At 40.6% G+C, this 18,405-nt stretch overlaps 1 protein-coding gene and 1 non-coding gene across 2 annotated transcripts in view; one reads left to right on the forward strand and one right to left on the reverse strand.

Annotated features, from left to right (window-relative positions):
- GPN1 (GPN-loop GTPase 1) overlaps window positions 1–18,405 on the forward strand; it is a 22,085-nt gene continuing 3,680 nt past the window's right edge. Inside the window, exons 1-12 of the mRNA XM_003270665.4 lie at window positions 1–169; window positions 875–968; window positions 2,028–2,067; window positions 2,837–2,903; window positions 3,633–3,670; window positions 6,128–6,206; window positions 6,422–6,516; window positions 9,477–9,522; window positions 10,152–10,298; window positions 11,297–11,379; window positions 12,504–12,543; window positions 13,675–13,765. Of these exons, the coding sequence (XP_003270713.1) occupies window positions 59–169; window positions 875–968; window positions 2,028–2,067; window positions 2,837–2,903; window positions 3,633–3,670; window positions 6,128–6,206; window positions 6,422–6,516; window positions 9,477–9,522; window positions 10,152–10,298; window positions 11,297–11,379; window positions 12,504–12,543; window positions 13,675–13,765 (931 nt within the window). The 5' untranslated portion in view covers window positions 1–58. The remainder of the gene's footprint in view (window positions 170–874; window positions 969–2,027; window positions 2,068–2,836; window positions 2,904–3,632; window positions 3,671–6,127; window positions 6,207–6,421; window positions 6,517–9,476; window positions 9,523–10,151; window positions 10,299–11,296; window positions 11,380–12,503; window positions 12,544–13,674; window positions 13,766–18,405) is intronic.
- LOC115831628 lies at window positions 13,284–13,412 on the reverse strand. Its single transcript, XR_004027152.1, has one exon. It is a non-coding gene; the product is annotated as a small nucleolar RNA SNORA36 family (small nucleolar RNA).

The following is an 18,405-nucleotide window of genomic DNA, read 5'->3' on the forward strand; positions in this document are numbered from 1 at the left end:
GGAAGTTTCTCTAGCCATGCGGTGACTCTATGGTTGCGTGGGCGGGGCCAGGAGGAAGATGGCGGCGTCCGCAGCTGCCGCTGAGCCCCAGGCTTCTGGGGGTCCGCGGCACCCAGTGTGTCTGTTGGTGTTGGGAATGGCGGGATCCGGGAAAACCACTTTTGTACAGGTGACGTACATAGCATGGGTGTAGTAGGGGAGCGCAAAAGGTTGCCTCCTGCAGGCGGAAGGCCAGGAAGAAAGGGAGGGAGGTCTTCGAGGATTTGGAGGGTACCGGCGCATGGCTTTTGGGGGCTTCCCATCAACTTTAGTTCCTTCCCCGGCAAAGCCTCCTCGTGTCCTAGCCAGGTTAATTAAGGCTCTCTTCTGCGCACCTTCAGGGCATACTTGGTCCACCTTACCACGTTGTACAGGAATTGTCTTGCTGATAAAATTGCCAGTTTGTCGAAGGCAAGGGCTTAGAAGAAACTTTAAAGATTAATGCAGTGCTGGCACACAGGTTTTGGTGAAGATTTGCCAAATTATTTCTTGCACGCCTGTCATGTTCCATTCACTGGGGATATAGCGAAAATGAGGTTGACAAGATTCATTCATGGGGCCAAATATTTAATGGAGGAGATAGAGAAAACCCACATACGAAGAATCAAAACAAGTAAACATGTGACTACGAGTAGGGGAAGCTTTGTTAGATGGGTGATGAAGAAAGGTAGCATTTGAACTGAGAGTTGTATCTTGGAGGTGGACATAGTGGGTGGATATTTCAGGTAGAAGGAAATCTAAGTGCAAAATTCTTAAGACATGGGTGGTAAAGGAATGGAGGTTCTCTCTTGTCCCCTCTTTGTCTCCTTCCAACCCTCTCCCCATATCTCTGCAGAGGCTCACAGGACACCTGCATGCCCAAGGCACTCCACCTTATGTGATCAACCTGGATCCAGCAGTACATGAAGTTCCCTTTCCTGCCAATATTGGTGAGTAAACCAGTAACATAACTTGTGTGAAGTACTTTAAAGAGAATGGAAAAGGCCGGGCGTGGTGGCTCACAGCTGTAATCCCAGCACTTTGGGAGGCTGAGGCAGGTAGATCACGAGGTCAGGAGTTCAAGACCAGCCTGGCCAAGATGGTGAAACCCCATCTCTACTAAAAATACAAAAAATTAGCCGGGCACGGTGGCAGGCACCTGTAATTCCAGCTATTCAGGAGGCTGAGGCAGGAGAATTGCTTGAATCCGGGCAGCAGAGGTTGCAGTGAGCCAAGATCGTGCCACTGCACTCCAGCCTGGGCAATAGAGTGAGATTCTGTAAAGCCTCCAGCCTGCCAGTCTTCAGTGCCTTCTTTTTTCATGTTTTCTAAACTATCTACTTTCATTTCCTTTGGATTTGCTTGCGTTCCTAAACAGCCTAGGCTTTTTTTTTAGACAGAGTCTCTGTCGCCCAGGCCAGAGTGCAGTGGCGTGATTCACAGCTCACTGCAGCCTCAACATCCCAGGCTCAAGTGATCCTCCCACCTCAGCCTCCTGCCACTATGCTGGGCTAGTTTTGTTTTGTTTGTAGAGACAAGGCCTCTCTATGTTGCCCAGGCTGGTCTTGAACTCCTGGGCTCAAGTGATCCTCCTGCCTTGGCCTCCCAAAGTGCTGGGATTATAGTTGTGAGCCACTGTGCCTAGCCTAATTCCTTTTAAAAAAATCATGCCTGCATTGCCTTTGCATTGCCTTTGTCAGTAATAGGCAATTAGTAAGAAGCTTTTTTTCCCCTTGATTTTTGCCTCCCTTTTTCTAGGCATGTTTAAGTTGTGTGAAACTTTTCACTTTGTGGAGCCAAAACTCTCTGCCATAACTTTAGAGCTCCTAGCCCTAACATTCTTCATGATTTACTTGGCATTTATTCTTTGTAAGGAGGGAAACCAGTGTGAAAGTGGAGGTGGTAGAAGAGAATGCTGTTAGGAAAAGGCTAGAAGGCCAGTTTTACTTTCCTGCTGGTAGGGAATGTGTATGTATTACATTCCAGTTAATTCTTTTTTTTCTCCTCAGATATTCGTGACACTGTAAAGTATAAAGAAGTCATGAAACAGTATCCTTTTCCGTCTACTTTGGTCTTGACTCATTCCTGGCTTCTTGTCTGTGTATTCTGTGGCTTGAAAGAGTGTTTTTGCCTTTTCCTTGTGAAATATACAAGCAAAAGGATGGAAGCTGATTGTGGGAGAGGTAGGTGATCAGAAATACTATTTCAGCTTGAGATTTTAGTTTTCTTACCATCTCCCCAGACGGCAGGCTGTTGTAATTAAAGAGCAGAGAGTATGATAGGATAACTGATAGCTACCTGGGTCCCACAAGGTAGTATTTTGCCTTGGATGATCATCTGTTGGTCACCACCTCTTTAGACTGGGAAACTCAGAAATGAGTGAGCTTAGTTGGATTAACTCTTAGTAAATTGCTGTGTGAAATGTGTACTCTCTCCGTAGGCAAGTCTAAGTAGGAAGACTAATCATAATCAGCAGACTGCCTGATTTGTTTATGAGGATCAGAGCCGGAGGTGTTATACAGGTGGCCTTAATGGCCAATGCCAGTGGGCTGTCACTGCCTGATGCACCTGTATTACATTTTGGTCACTTTGCTTTCTTCATTTTGCCTGACCATTCCTAAAATCATAAATGAGTGAGCGAGACTTTGATAATGGACGTTTCCCTATGTGGTTAAGGTTGTATGGTAGTCAAGGATTAGGTTGCCAGTATCCATTAATGGAACGCTAATTTCATAATGCCGTTTGTGTGAATCATAGCCTAGGTATGAACTTTATAATCTAGTCTATAAGCGATTTCAGTCCTCAACTTGGTGTCTAGATATGGACTTGGACCCAATGGCGGCATAGTGACCTCACTCAATCTCTTTGCTACCAGATTTGATCAGGTATATCTGTCTTTAATATATTAATATGGTTGTGTAAAAATCTGTGACTCTTAAATTCCTTAGCTTGATCACATTGGTAAAGAAGAGCAGCAAACCTGAGCATAAATATAGAAAATAATTAGGCATTTTGGCAGACAGAGAAGTAGACTATGAGAAGGTGATCAGTATTGTCAGACAGTTCACATTTAATATTTGTGACAGCTAATAAAAATCCAAAAGACCTGGGTTATTTTCTTGACCTGTTCTTTGCTTGTGGTAATACCCTGAAGCTGGGCTGGGGGTATTTGGGAGTGGGATGGACTAGCAGTCATGGAATGGAAAGATGATGGGGCATTTTACTTGTGATAAATATTTGTCATTCTTTAGGTTTTCTTTGTCACCTACTTCCATAAGTGTTTTATAATCACTGGTTTTTATACTCTGATGTTAGGCTATGAGACAGGCTGTTAACATTTTGACAAGAGATACAACTTGACATTGACTGATCGAAGTCTTCAGCTTCTCAGGTCCTTGGATTGTGCCCCAAGGTGGTATTGGAGTGCTGCTGATGTGGCTGTGTTGCTTTAGTTCAGCCCGTTTATTCCTTGTTGTCCTAAGATTGTGAACATTCAGTAGGTGATTGAGGGATTCAGTAGGTGATAGTGCTTGTGAGGTATGCCACCCTGGAGAGGGCTCTGTGATTTTGTGTTGAAATCGGAATTTGTCGTCATTGACATCTTTTTCTTTTAGGTGATGAAATTTATTGAGAAGGCCCAGAACATGTCTAAGTAAGTGATTCCAGTAACAGCCACTTATTACTCCGTAGCTGACATATTTCTAGGCTTCATGGAGGATCTGGAATACCGTCAGCCTCTGAAAGGATATAGATTGAGATGAAACCATTAGGAGTGAAAAAAAAATTGGCAAATCATTAAGATGCTTTAGAATATAGAGCTAAATTTAATATCATTTCATCCTCAATTACTTTGGTCCTCAATTTACATGGCTTCTTAGGAGCTATTTTGAGACTTTGTGCCAATTCGGTTGTCCACCTACCTTCTCTTGGGAAACCATGCTTGTTGTCATTAAAGTATCTGAAATACCTAATTCTTATTTAAATGAATATATCTACATGGTTCAGAGAAAAATTATTCTTATGGCCATTACCCAGTTAGCTGTTGTTCAACGTTTACTTTTTTAAAAAAAGATATTGTTTTATAAAAATTCAAGCCATGCATGATATTTATAAGATGAAACCATCACCCTGATTCCCACTAGAAGTAACATCATTATTCAGTGACTAGCATTCCACATTTCTATATACACAGATAGAAGAATGAATGGATAAAAGTGCTTTTACAAAAATGGGATAGTAGAGGTAGCTTTTGTTTTGTTTTGAGACAGGGTCTTGCTCTGTTGCCCAGGCTGGAATACAATGTAGTGACCTCAGCTCACTGCAACTTCCACCTCCCTGGCTCAGGTGATCCTCCCACCTCAGCCTCCCAAGTAGCTGGGACTACAGGTATGAGCCCCCACACCTGGCTAATTTTTGTATTTTTGTATTTTTAGGATGGAGTCTCACTCTGTTGCCTAGGCTGGAGTGCAGTGGTGTGATCTTGGCTCACTGCAATCTTTGCATCCCAGGTTCAAGTGATCCTCCTGCCTCAGCCTCCTGAGTAGCTGGGATTACAGGTGGCCTGCCACCATGCCCGACTAATTTTTGTATTTTTAGTAGAGACGGGGTTTCACCATGTTGGCCAGGCTGGTCTCAAACACCTAACCTCAAGTGATCTGCCTGGCTTAACCTCCCAAAGTGCTGGAACTATAGGTGTGAGCCACTGAGCCTGGCCTGGAGGTATTTTTTTTTTTTTTTATTTATTATTTATTTATTTTTATTTTTTTTTTTTTTGAGACGGAGTCTCGCTCTGTTGCCCAGGCTGGAGTGCAGTGGCGCAGTCTCGGCTCACTGCAAGCTCCGCCTCCTGGGTTCACGCCATTCTCTTGCCTCAGCCTCTCGGAGTAGCTGGGACTACAGGCGCCCGCCACCACGCCCGGCTAATTTTTTGTGTTTTTAGTAGAGACGGGGTTTCACTGTGGTCTCGATCTCCTGACCTCGTGATCCACCCGCCTCGGCCTCCCAAAGTGCTGGGATTACAAGCGTGAGCCACCGCGCCCGGCCGGTATTTTTTTTTTAATGACAGCTTTATTAAGATATAATTCATATACCATAAAGTTCACTCGTTTAAAGTGTATGGTTGTTTTAGTCTGTTCACAGAGTCGTGCGTTGATAATTACTACCTTCAGAATATTTTTGTCATCCTAAAAAGAAACCCCATACTCATTACCAATCACTCCTTATTTTCTGTTCCCCTCAGCCCCTAGTGACTACCCCATTTTCCATTCCCATGGGCAATATGATTTCTCCACAACCAGTTCCTCCATAACCTTGCCAACTTTTGTTATTCTTCTTGTTTTTGATTATAGTCATTCTAGTGGATATAGAGTGGTATCTCATTGTGGTTTTTACGTTTATTTCCTCAATAACTAATGATATTGAACATCTTTTTAATGTACTTATTGGCCATTGGTATGTATATATTTAGAGAAATGTCTATTAGAATTCTTTGCCATTAAAAAAATTTTGATATAATTCATAATTATATCAAATTAATTCACAAAAAGTTGATATAGTTCATAAAAACAGCTTTATTGAGATAATTCACATACCATACAATTCACCCATTTAAGGTATACAATTCCGTGGCTTTTAGTATATTCACAGAATTGTACAACTATCACCACAGTCAATTTCAGAATATTTTCATCATCTCAAGAAGTAATCTGATATTCTTCAGCTAGCACTCCCCTATTCCATTCCTTCCATTCTTCTTCCTCTGTTCCGCACTCACCCCAGCCCTAAGCAACCAGATGTTTCCCAAGAGATTTACATTCTGGTTTTGTGTCTTTCATTTTAAATGCATTGTGTTTCTATAAAATTTTCCCCCGTGATCATTTGCAGCAACTCATGGTCTGCTGTTCCTGCCCATTAGCATGAATATTGGTCATTGAACAAAGTCTAGGGGATCATCATGTGCAGTTTAAGGGCAATAGGAGGAAGTTAGATTTGGCAGTGTGCAGAGGTTATTCCAGTCTTGGATAACCAGATGTTTATTGTCTTATATGATGGAATATCCTTCAGCATAACACAAATGTTAACACTTCTTTCATGATCTTTCTTGACATAGATATGTGTTGATTGACACACCTGGACAGATTGAGGTATTCACCTGGTCAGCTTCTGGGACAATTATCACTGAGGCCCTTGTGAGTATTCTAGGACTTGCTACTGAGAGTAGCTAGAGGGGCTAGACTGGATGAGCATTTATTTTTAATTGCCTTGGACTTTATATGGGAGGGAGTTGTAGAAGCTCTGCACACCCTGCCTAAAGTGGTTTTCCCTTGTTAAGGATGGTGGAAAAAGAGTTTGAGGACAGGCCATTATCCCTCTGACCAAGGCTTTGATTATTTTATGGCTTTAGGCATCCTCATTTCCAACAGTTGTCATCTATGTAATGGACACATCGAGAAGTACCAACCCAGTGACCTTCATGTCCAACATGCTCTATGCCTGCAGGTAATTGATTATTGGTGGGGAAAGTGTTCCATCAAGGTATAAGGCCTTTTTCTCTTCTTCTTCCTCTTTGTTTTTTTTTTTTTTTTTTGAATCTGGTTGCTTACCCCTGGAGTTGTGCTCATTCAGATTTGCTATTCAGTTGAATGGCTGTGAGTTGGGGAAGGTCAGAGGAGAAAAGAGGCACATGTACTGTTGGCATTCTCTCTCAGTACCCTCTGATCTTCCTCCCTTGTTGTTACTAAAAGGTGACGTATGAATATGAGCTGTCTGATAGTTGTTCCCAGGTGAATAAAATCCAATTCTAAAGATAATAAAGTCCTCTGGGCTGGGTCTGTCATCCCTACACTTGGGAGGCCAAGGTGGGAGGATCATTTGAGCTTGGGAGTTTGAGACCAGGTTGGGCAACATAGCAAGACTCTGTCTCTACAAAAAATGTTTTAAAATTAGCCAGCGTGGTGGCACGCCCTTGTAGTCCCAGCTACTTGGGAGGCTGACATGGGAGGATTGCTTGAGCTCAGGTGGTTGAGGCTGGAGTGAGCCATGATTGTGCCACTGCACTCCAGCTTGGGGCATCGAGAGCCTGGGGCAACGAGAGAGAGAGAAGAATAGAGTCCTCTGGCCTAAATGATGCTGGTAGAGTGAAATTGTAACATGAGGAGATACCATGAATAAGAAGATTTATCCATAATTATAAAATGCACAGGTGGCCAGGCATGGTGGCTCATGCCTATAATCCCAGCACTTGGGGAGGCTGTGGTGGGAGGATCACCTGAGCCCGGGAGTTTGAGACCAGCCTGGGCACCATGGTGAAACCCCATCTCTACAAAATATACAAAAATTAGCCAGGCATGGTGGTGTGTGCCTGTAATCCCAGCTACCTGGGAGGCAGAGGTGGGAGGATTGCTTGAGCCTGGGAGGCCAAGGCTGCAGTGAGGTGCGATGATGTCACTGTACTCCAGGCTGGGAAACAGAGTGAGACCCTGTCTCAAAAAAAAAAAATGCACAGGTTTGCCCCAAACGTGGCACCATTAGCAGAGGAAGGGCATGCATCACTAGATTAGTGCATTAAGACTGAGGAGCAAGGCCGACAGTTATTAAAGCTGAGAGAATTTAATTTTGAGGGTACACAAATGCCATCACCAACATTTGTCTTTTCTGATATGACAAGGGATGTCCCTTTTTGTTGGATGCAAGAAATCGTGATCCAAATAGAAATCTGAAGATTGACAGCATTATTTCATGTTCATATTGTTTATTTATTTATTTATTTATTTATTTATATTTTTTCGAGACGGAGTCTTGCTCTGTCACCCAGGCTGGAGTACAGTGGCATGATCTCACCGTACTGCAATTTCCGCCTCCTGGGTTCCAGTGATTCTCCTGCCTCAGCCTCCCGAGTAGTCACCACACTTGGCTAATTTTGTATTTTTAGTAGAGTCGGGGTTTCACCTTGTTGGTCAGCTGGTCTCAAACTCCTGACCTCAAGTGATCTGCCCGCTTTGGCCTCCCAAAGTGCTGGGAATACAGGCATAAGCCACTGTGCCTGGCCCATTTTCATATTAATTGTTTAAAAGAAAATTATTTGATTTGCCTGATAGTGTTAATCATTTCTTTTTTAAAAAAATTAATTAATTTATTTATTTTTAGAGGTGGGGTCTCGCCATGCTGCCCAGGCTGGTTTTGAACTCGTGGGCTCAGGCAGTCCTCCCAGATTGGCCTCCCAAAGTGCTCAGATTACAGGCATGAGCCACCACCCACAGCTGGTAATCATTTCATGATGAAACATACAGTTGATCCTTGAACAATTTGGGGGTTAGAGGAGCCAACCCCTGCGGAGTGGAAGACCCGAATAAAACTTTGACTCCCCCCAAACTTAATTACTAAAGGCCTACTGTTGATTGGAAACCTTGCTGGTAACATAAACAGTAGATTAACACACATTATATATATATTATATGTATTATATGCTGTATTCATATAATAAAGCTAGAGAAAATAAGGGGAAGATATATTAACTGCTCATTAAGTGAAGTAGATTGTCATAAAACTCTTCATCCTAATCGTCTTCACTTTGAGTAGTCTAAGAGTAGGGGTTGGTTTTACTGTCTCAGGGGTGGCAGAGGTGGAAGAAAGGCTGCATATAAGTAAACCTTGCAGTTCAAACCTATGTTGTTTAAGGTTCAACTGTGTATCAAAATATCCCTTTGTACACCTTAAATATATATAATTTTTATTTGTCAACTATACCTCAATAAAGGTGGTGGTAGAAACATTTTTAAAATGTTACTTTACAGATTGAAAAAAATTTTAATGTTCTTTTCCCAGCCTTATTGAGGTATAATTGACAAATAAAAATTGTATATATTTACATGTTATTTGTAAAGAATAAAGGAGATAATACTTATGAAAGTGCTTATTAGCACAGTGCCTAGATACACAGATTGAGCATCCCATATCCAAAAATTTGAAATCTGAAATGCTCCAAAATCTGAGACATTCTGGACACTGACATGACACTCAGAGGAAATGGTTATTGGAGGATTTTGGATTTTCGGATTTGGGATGCTCAACCAGTAAGTATTTACAAATATTCCAAAATCTGAAATCAAAAACACTTCTGGTCCCAAGTATTTTAGATAAGAAATTCTTAACCTGTAATAGGTATTCAATAAATGTTCATTTCCTTCTCTGAAAAATAACAATTTGGTTAAAAAACAAAACAAAAACAAGTTCAATATTAAGGCATTATTATTTCAAATGAGAGTGAGAGTGTGTGTGTTGCTTCTGGGTGGTAGTTGTTTTCCTGTTGGGAGAGACTATATGATGTTATGTAAAAATGGATGACTGCTTTTTAGATTCTGAACTCATTTCCCTTCTCTTAATTAGTCCCAACATACTGACACTGGATGAGCAAGAGCTTATGTGCTTTTACTAATAACTTCTCAATGTTTGGTTTTCAGCATCTTATACAAAACCAAGCTGCCTTTCATTGTGGTCATGAATAAAGTAAGTGTATTCTTCCTGTTGTGATTCACCATTTTTCATCAGAACCTTGTGTTTAGAAGGTTTAGGCGGGTGAGAAAGATTATTTCAGATGCTAGAGACCAGATTCAGGCTTTACTGAAACAAATTCATAGGCACTTCGAGAAAATGAATCAATCAAATTGAATGAGCAATTATTACCAACTCTTGTCTAAAATTATTTTAGGCTAGGTAGAGTAGCACTTCAACCATAGTATGTAGATTATCCCTCAGAGTCAAGACTGTGTAATTACAAGAGGGACAACTAGTCTACTGGAAGTGGCAATTAAAAAATTCTAAACTTCTCTGTTGGTTGATGGCTAGGATGCAAGAGACCTTTTGACTTCAGAGCCTAGAATGTGCTGGTGTCTATTCTGGCCCTGGTTACTTGGCAGTGGATAGTGGAGGGTCAACCAAGAGAATACATATCTTCATTTAATTACACTGACTACACAATGATTGTAGTTCTTTGTGGCTTGTTGCAATGGAGGGGAATTGAAGCAGAGAAAGAAAATATATGGATGATATGCTCTTTGCTGTCAACACTTAATTAAAAGAATAAATTTTGCGTTTGTTGGCTCTGGTTGCTCATAATTGACTTCTCTCTGGTACAGACTGACATCATTGACCACAGCTTTGCAGTGGAATGGATGCAGGATTTTGAGGCTTTCCAAGATGCCTTGAATCAAGAGACTACATACGTCAGTAACCTGACTCGTTCAATGAGCCTGGTGTTAGATGAGTTTTACAGCTCACTCAGGGTAAATTTTCTCTCCTGCTCACACTGACAGCCTCTCCAGATAACCTGTTAACCCATAGGACTGGCTTTGAACCTGACTGAGAAAGGAAGCTTATTACCTACGGAAAAGTAACTTTTAAAGCATTGCTTATTAAAAATTGTGGAGTGTACAAGAAGAATAAGATAGGGACCCCAACTTCAGAGTTTATAGTCTATTTGGGAGAGAAGGCTACACACAGAATTAAAACATATGATATATTGTAGTAAGTACCTTAAGAAAGATTGGAAATTGGGCCTATGATTGTGAGGCGGCAGATCAAAATGACAGATTTTGGAGGATATAGCATTAGAGGTATGCTTTGAAGAAGGGTAAGATTTATGTAAACAAAGGCAGAGTGGGTTAATTGCCCAAGTAAAGGCATAGACAAAGTCAGAAAGTGATTTGGTTTGGTTTGTTAGGGAATAGATAATAAGTCCTGTTAATTGTTCAGTCCTAATTATCTTTTTTTTTTCTTTTTTCCTTTTGGAGAGAGGATCTTGCTTTGTTTTACCCAGGCCAGAGTGTAGTGACAGGATCACAGCTCACTGCAGCCTTGACCTCCTGGTCTCAAGGGATCCTCCTGCCTCAGCTTACCAAGCAGCTAAGTCTATAGGCGTGTGCAGTATACTATACCCAGCTAATTTTTTATATTTTGTAGAGACTGGGGTCTCGCTATGTTCCCCAGGCCAGTCTTGAATGCTTGGCCTCAAGTGCACCTCCTGCCTCAGCCTCCCCAAGTACTGGTAGTATAGGCATGTGCCACGCACTCAGGCCACATCTTTCTTTTTCAATTTTTTATTTTCCATGTGACTTTTGAGTGGGTGTGCTGTTTTATTCTTTTTTAGCCTGGCTTTTTGCCAAAGACTTCTCAAAGTATAAACCACTCTTAATAAGATTTTATGACATTTGAACAAGTTAATGTACTTCATTAAAAAATATACAGTGGTTTCTTTAGTGGCATTTATGATGCTTTTTGGCAGGTGGTGGGTGTCTCTGCTGTTCTGGGTACTGGATTAGATGAACTCTTTGTGCAAGTTACCAGTGCTGCCGAAGAATATGAAAGGTGAGGATAAAGGAAAATTCTATTGATGACATTCTTAATAACCTACAATTCTGATATGAAAGCAGTTTTTCCAGGAAAAGCATGAAGTTTTCATGATGAATGTATTATCTTTGCCTTGCATATGTGTATTGAATCAGACCACACTTAGGGGTAACAAGTTCCCTTTAACTTTTTTTTTTTTAAATAGAAGTATAAATCTTCGTTGTATTGAGTGATTAAGAGCAGGGATCATCAGACTTTTCTGTAAAGAGCTAAATAGTAGATATCTCAGGCTTTGTGGGCCATACAGTCTCTGTTGCAACTGCTCACCTCTGCCATTGTAGGACAAAAGCGTCCTTAGACAATTTGTAAATGAATGGGCATGGCTAGTGTTACAGTAAAACATTTATGAAGACAGGCAGTGGGCTGGATTTGGCACTAAGGTCGTTGTGAAGATTGAGAAAACATGTATACAGCACTTACCACAATTGCTGACATATAGTAAGCACATTTTATAATAAATGTTATAACTATTGTCAATGTTAATGCTGGAATTCCATTTAACTAAAGGAAAGTGGTGTCAGAGCCCTGTGCACTTTCCTTAGGCCTGTGGCATGATAGCCGGCTTATTAGCATCATGTGTCTTTGGCTTCATATTTTGCAAGATCCTAACGACCATGTTTTGGTTTTTAGACATGTTATTTTGATTTTGATTCATTGGACACAAGAGTGTTATCAAAACCTTAGGACAGACTCTTTTCTGTATCCTTTCACTGTTGTTGTTCAAGTAAAGCACATAATTGCATGTTGCACGTCCTGAACTCAACAGGCTTATCTTTTACTTATCTCACCCTTTTATCTCAAATGAATGGTGAGTTCATCAGTCATGTTCTCACCAGTATTAATCTTTCCAGCCCAGTAGTCAGGATTGTGTCTCCTGGTTCCAAGGTGGGAGCGGGTACCTTGGCTTTTAATTCCATTGGGTAGACTCTGTCAGCGACTAAGATTTGTTACATCTGATGTTGAATGAAGTCAGATGTTTTATTATTGTCAGAGTCTTAGGAAAATAGAGGAGATAAGCGATGTGGAGAGTCAGTAGGATAGATGATTAAGCAAAGGAATTTAGAAAGTGTTTCTCTTTACAGGGAGTATCGTCCTGAATATGAACGTCTGAAAAAATCACTGGTAAGAAGGGAGGCTGTTTCTATATTTTAAAAGGGCCATTAATAAAACCCGGCTCAATCTTGATGACATAAGTGCTTTTGTTTTGGTTATTAATGTATCTTTTATTTAATTAAAAAAGTTTTTTTGTAGCTTTATTGAGGTACAATTGGCTAATGAAATTTCAGTGTATCTTCTAAATACTTGTTAATTTAAATTTGTAAATTTGTATGTATGTTGTCTGGGTGCAGAAAGGCTCCTTAATGTTTCTTCCCTTTCAGAGGTCAATTTAAAGCTAGTTGTAGAATTTTGTATAAGAGTATAGTGGTGGTTCACAACTCCTTTTTTTGTTGTTGAGAAAGGCCAGAGTGCAGTGGCACGATCGCGGCTCACTGCAGCCTCGACCTTTTGGGCTTAAGTGATCCTCCCATCTCAGCCGCCGGAGTAGCTAGGACAACATGTATGTACCACATGCCTGGCTAATTTTATTTTGTAAATTTTTTGTACAGACAAGGTCTCACTGTGTTGCCCAGGCTGGTCTCAAATTCCTGAGCTCCTGCAGTCCTCCCTGCTGGGCCTCCTGTAGTGCTAGGATTACAGGCAGGTGCCACCATGCCCAGCCTTCTCTTATCCCAAATGATCGAGTGTCCTGCTTCCATAGGCTCATTGGATCCTTTGTCTCTGAGCCTTCCTGCTATGTCTACTTCAGGTTTTTGTGTTTTTTTCCCCATATAGTAAAGTTTATTGTATCTTTTGTTTTTTCATTTTGTAGGCTGGGGATGAATAAAAAGAGTAATGCCTTCTATCTAGGCATTTTGCCTAGCCAGTTTAAATGTTCCAGTTCAATTAACAGAGCAGGGGATCCACCCTGGACTGAACTCAACACTTTGGAATTGAGGATTCTTTTGAAATCTTTTCGTGTTCTGTTTCCGAACCCTCTAAATCAGTCTGCAGAGCCCTCCAGTCTAAACTTCTGCTGTAACCCAGGCCCACGCTGCTTAGTGTTTCCGTCCCTATACCAGACGACCCTTATCTGCATCAGTTTTTATGTAGCCTCTAGTATTTGTATAATTCTTCATCTCCACTGAGAAGTCTGGCATCTAATTTGGGACTCCTTTTTGAATATGATGATGACATTTTTCTCTATATATACAGGCCAATGCAGAGAGCCAACAGCAGAGAGAACAACTGGAACGCCTTCGAAAAGATATGGGTTCTGTAGCCTTGGATGCAGGGACTGCCAAAGGTATTGGAGGGTTTCTTGGTGTTAGGAACTAAAAAAAGGTTACACTTATTTCTTTTTTTTTTTTTTTTTTTTTGAGACCGAGTTTCGCTCTTGTTGCCCAGGCTGGAGTCTCGGCTCACCGCAACTTCTGCCTCCCAGGTTCAACGATTCTCCTGCCTCAGCCTTCCTGAGTAGCTGGGATTACAGGCATGTGCCACCACACCCGGCTAATTTTGTATTTTTAGTAGAGACGGGGTTTTTCCATGTTGGTCAGGCTGGTCTCAAACTCCCGACCTCAGATGATCCGCCCACCTGGGCCTCCCAAAGTGCTGGGATTACAGGCATGAGCCACCATGCCTGGCCGGTTACACTTATTTCTATCAGCAGGATTCTATTTATATATGAGAGAAAGAGAAAAAGATAAAGGAAATGTGGTTTTATGTGTATATATACATGTATATACACACACACACATATATACACACAAAACACACATATGCATACATATATTAAAAAATAAAGGATTTGGAAAGGCAAACTTGAAATTATATACAGCTATACCACTTTGGGTTCCTCTTTCAGGAAGTTTTTGCTTTACTTTGGCAATATACTTGATGTGTACTGTGGTTTTTTGTTTGTTTGTTTGTTTCTAACACTTTTAACCCTCCTCAATTTTTTTTATAATTAAAAATTTTTTTTTTACAGTTTGACTTAATTTCAGATTTACAGAAAAGTTACATGAATAATACAAATAATTGTCATAATTATTCAATCATATTCCCAAAATGTTAACATTCTACCATGTTTACTTTATTCTTTTCTCTATCTATATATGTTATATAAATATATATTTTTCATGAATCATTTGAGTAAGTTACAGATATAACTTTTACCTTGAATAATTCAGTGTCTTTTTCCTAAAAACAAGGATATAATTTTATATAACCTCAGTGCAGTTATCAGAAATCAGGAAATTAACATTGACATAATACTATAATATTAGCTAACATATAGATCTTATTCAGATGTAGCCATTTCCCCAGGACAGCAGGAGAAAATCCTGGATGTGCAGTGTATTTAATTCTCACATGCCTTATACTCCTTTAGAATCTGGAACAGTTCCTTAGTCTGTCTTTGTATTTTATGACTGACATTTTTTAAGCATGTAGGATAGTTATTTTATAGAGCATCCTTCAGTTTAGGTTTGTCTCATGTTTCCACATGATTTGATTCAGGTGACTAATTTTTGAATTGTTGTGTTTTTTCAAGGAATCACATCGGGAGGCACATGATGTTGATTTGTCCCATTACTGGTGATGTTAACTTTGAATATTTTTATGAAGTGGTGTATGCTACGTTTTTCATAAAGAATTACTATTTTTAGGCCAGGCGCGGTGGCTCACGCCTGTAATCCTAGCATTTTGGGAGGCCGAGGCGGGTGGATCACTTGAGGTCAGGAATTCAAGATCAGCCTGGCCAACATGGTGAAACCCCATCTCTACTAAAAATACAAAAAAAAGCCAAGCATGGTCGTGCATACCTGTAATTCCAGCTACTCGCTGAGGCTGGAGAATCTCTTGAACCCAGGAGGCGGAAGTTGCAGTGAGCAAAGATCGCGCCACTGCACTCCAGCCTGGGTGACAGAGTGAGACTCCCTCCATCTTAAAAACAACAACAACAAAAATTACTCTTTTTAAATATGGCTGTTTTTCTCTTTGTAAAAAGAATTTTGTGGGGTGATGCTTTGAGACTATAAATATCCTTTTAGTTTTCTAATATTCACCCATTAGTTTTAATATCCATTGATATAATAGGAATATTAATTTTTCTGTGATTACATGTTGCAAATATTTAATATTTTCTCCCTATCAGTTATCCTTTGACTTTGTTCATGGTGTTATTTTGCCATGCAGAAGTTCTTATTTTGTTTTGATGTAGTCAAATTGATCTATCTTTTATTGCATCTGGGATTTTAAGTCACAGTTAGGAAGCCTCTATATGTACCTATGTTAAAGAGGAGTTCACCTATTTTTTTTGTAGATTTGTCTGGTTTTATTTTCTAAATTGAGATCCCCGGTTAATTTAGAGTTTATTCCTGGCTATAGTATAAGGTATATAGGTCGGTGTTATTTTTTTCATAAATAGTTTTATCTGTATGATTTATTTAAAAGTCTGCCATTGCCTTAGTGAGGTTTTTTTTTGGTAGTGTTCTTTTTGTTTTGTTTTTTTTTTAGAGATGAGGTCTGAGGCTGGTCTGGAACTCCTGGGCTCAAGCGATTTTTCCATCTCAGCCTGCCAACTAGCTCGGATAGGTGTATGCCACTGCACCTGGCTTGTAACAGCGATTTGAGATGCTATGTGTATAATGTTCCAGACCAGCCTCAGACCTCATCTCTAAATGTACTAAAGTTCCATGCGTACTTGAGTATATTTCTATATTATTTCATTGGACTATTTATTTATTTATTTATTTATTTTTGAGATAGTTTCTCACTCTGTCACCCAGGCTGGAGTGCAGTGGCGCAATCATAGCTCCCTGCAGCCTCGAACTACTGGGCTCAAGCATTCCCCCGTCTCAGCCTCCAGAGTAGCTAGATCTACAGGTGTGTGCCACCATGTCTGGCTAGTTTTAAGGAAATTTTTAATAGAGACGAGGTCTCACAATGTTGCCCAGGCTGGTCTTGAACTCTTGGCCTCAAGCAGTCCTCCTGCCTTGGCCTTCCAAGGTGTTGGGATCATAAGCAGGAGCCACCATCCCCAGCCCATTTTTTTTTTCTTTTAACTTGCTTTGGTGAGCAACGACTATTTACTTCTATGCCTGTACCATGTTGTTTTAATTATGTAATTATGTTTCAATATCTGCTAGATCAGATTCTCCTCCTAATTTTTATCTGGCTGTCCTTACATGTTCTTCCACATGAACTGAGTATCAACTTTATCTAGTTCCTTAAAAAAGCTTTTTGGTATTTTAGTTGGGATTACATTATATTCATAATTAATTTAGGGAGAAGTGACATCTCTATGATGTTCAGTCTTGCTACCCAAGACCACAGAATGTCTTTGTATTTGTCAGGTCTACTTGTGTCTTTCAGGAGTGTTTACAGTTTTCCACATGTAGGTTTTTCTTACTTCTTTTTGAAATGTTTTTGTTATTTTAGCCAACCTTTTTGACAAGAGTTTTTACCTGTTTCTTTTTAATTTTTTTTTTAAACAAATCATCTTTATGTATTTGTTTTGAGACAGGGTCTTGCTCTGTCACCCCAACTGGAGTGCAGTGGGGTGATCTTGGCTCACTGCAGCCTCCACCTCCTGGGTTCAAGCTATTCTCCTGCCTCAGCCTCCCAAGTAGCTGGAACTAGAGGTGCCTGCCACCATGGCGGGCTAACTTTTGTATTTTTAGTGGAGATGAGGTTTTGCCGTGTTGCCCAGGCTGGTCTCGAACTCCTGGGCTCAAGTGATCCGCCCACCTCAGCCACCCAAAGTACTGGGATTACAGGTGTGAACCACTGCATCCAGCTTGAAATTTATGTATGTATGTATGTATTTATTTATTTTTGAAGCAGAGTCTTGCTCTGTCACCCAGGCTGGAGTGCAATGGCGCGATCTCGGCTCGCTGCAACCTCCGCCTCCTGGGTTCAAGCGATTGTTGTGCCTCAGCCTCCTGTGTAGCTGGGACTACAGGCACGTGCCACCATGCCCAGCTAATTTTTGCATTTTTAGTAGAAACGGGGTTTTGCCATGTTGGCCAGGCTGGTCTTGAACTCCTGACCTCAGGTGATCTGCCCGTTTCAGCCTCCCAAAGTGTTGGGATTACAGGCATGAGCCACCATGACCGGCCCCAGCTTGAAATTTATTCTAAGTATTTAACCTTCTCACTACTGTTGAAAATGGGATTTTCTGAACCGTTAATATCTTATAACTGGTTTATGTTTGTATGTATGAAGGCTTTTGATTTCTGTATATTCATCTTTTATCCTGATACTTTACTGAATTTTTTTTAGTTTTATCATTGGCTCTCCAGGGGTTTTTAGGTTAGTTTTCATTTACAGCCCACCTTCCACCCCCACCCCTGTATATTGAGGGACTGCCCTCAAGATTCAGGTGCAAGTCTGTTGCAGCTTAGTGGAGTCCTCAACCAAATTGACTGTACTTAAAAGAAAAGCTCCATTTATTTATTTATTGTAATAAATTGTACATTTATTTTTTCTTCTCATCAGCAACACTAGCATTTTTTTTTCTGGGACATCTATCTTAAAGGAGTGATGTTTCTGTTCATGAAAGTTACTGCTCTATGTCTAGTAGAGAACAGCAAAGCTAGTAACGGACTGGATTTACCAGTTAAGTGTACTCACTTGTGCCATCCTGTTGCATAGCTCAGCAAAATACGTTTCTATGTGCCACAGCCCTTTAGAATCACTTCTGAATATGTGAAGTCAATGTTAAAACTACTGCTGCAAAGGGTCTGCTGTAGTCAGCTAACCTGTTGAAGGTTGGGAGAGTTTAAGTAAATCATTTGAAGAAAGTCACAAGTATAGTTGCATAATTGTTAGTTGGGCACAGAATGAAGCATTTACTGGCAGCATGTCCTGTCATCCTCCTTTCTCAGGCCCACAGGCCCCTTGAGATTAGTGCCAGTTGATGTTGCTGTCTCTGGCCACCCT

This window comes from Nomascus leucogenys, chromosome 19, assembly GCF_006542625.1.
Source record: "Nomascus leucogenys isolate Asia chromosome 19, Asia_NLE_v1, whole genome shotgun sequence".
Taxonomy (NCBI): domain Eukaryota; kingdom Metazoa; phylum Chordata; class Mammalia; order Primates; family Hylobatidae; genus Nomascus; species Nomascus leucogenys.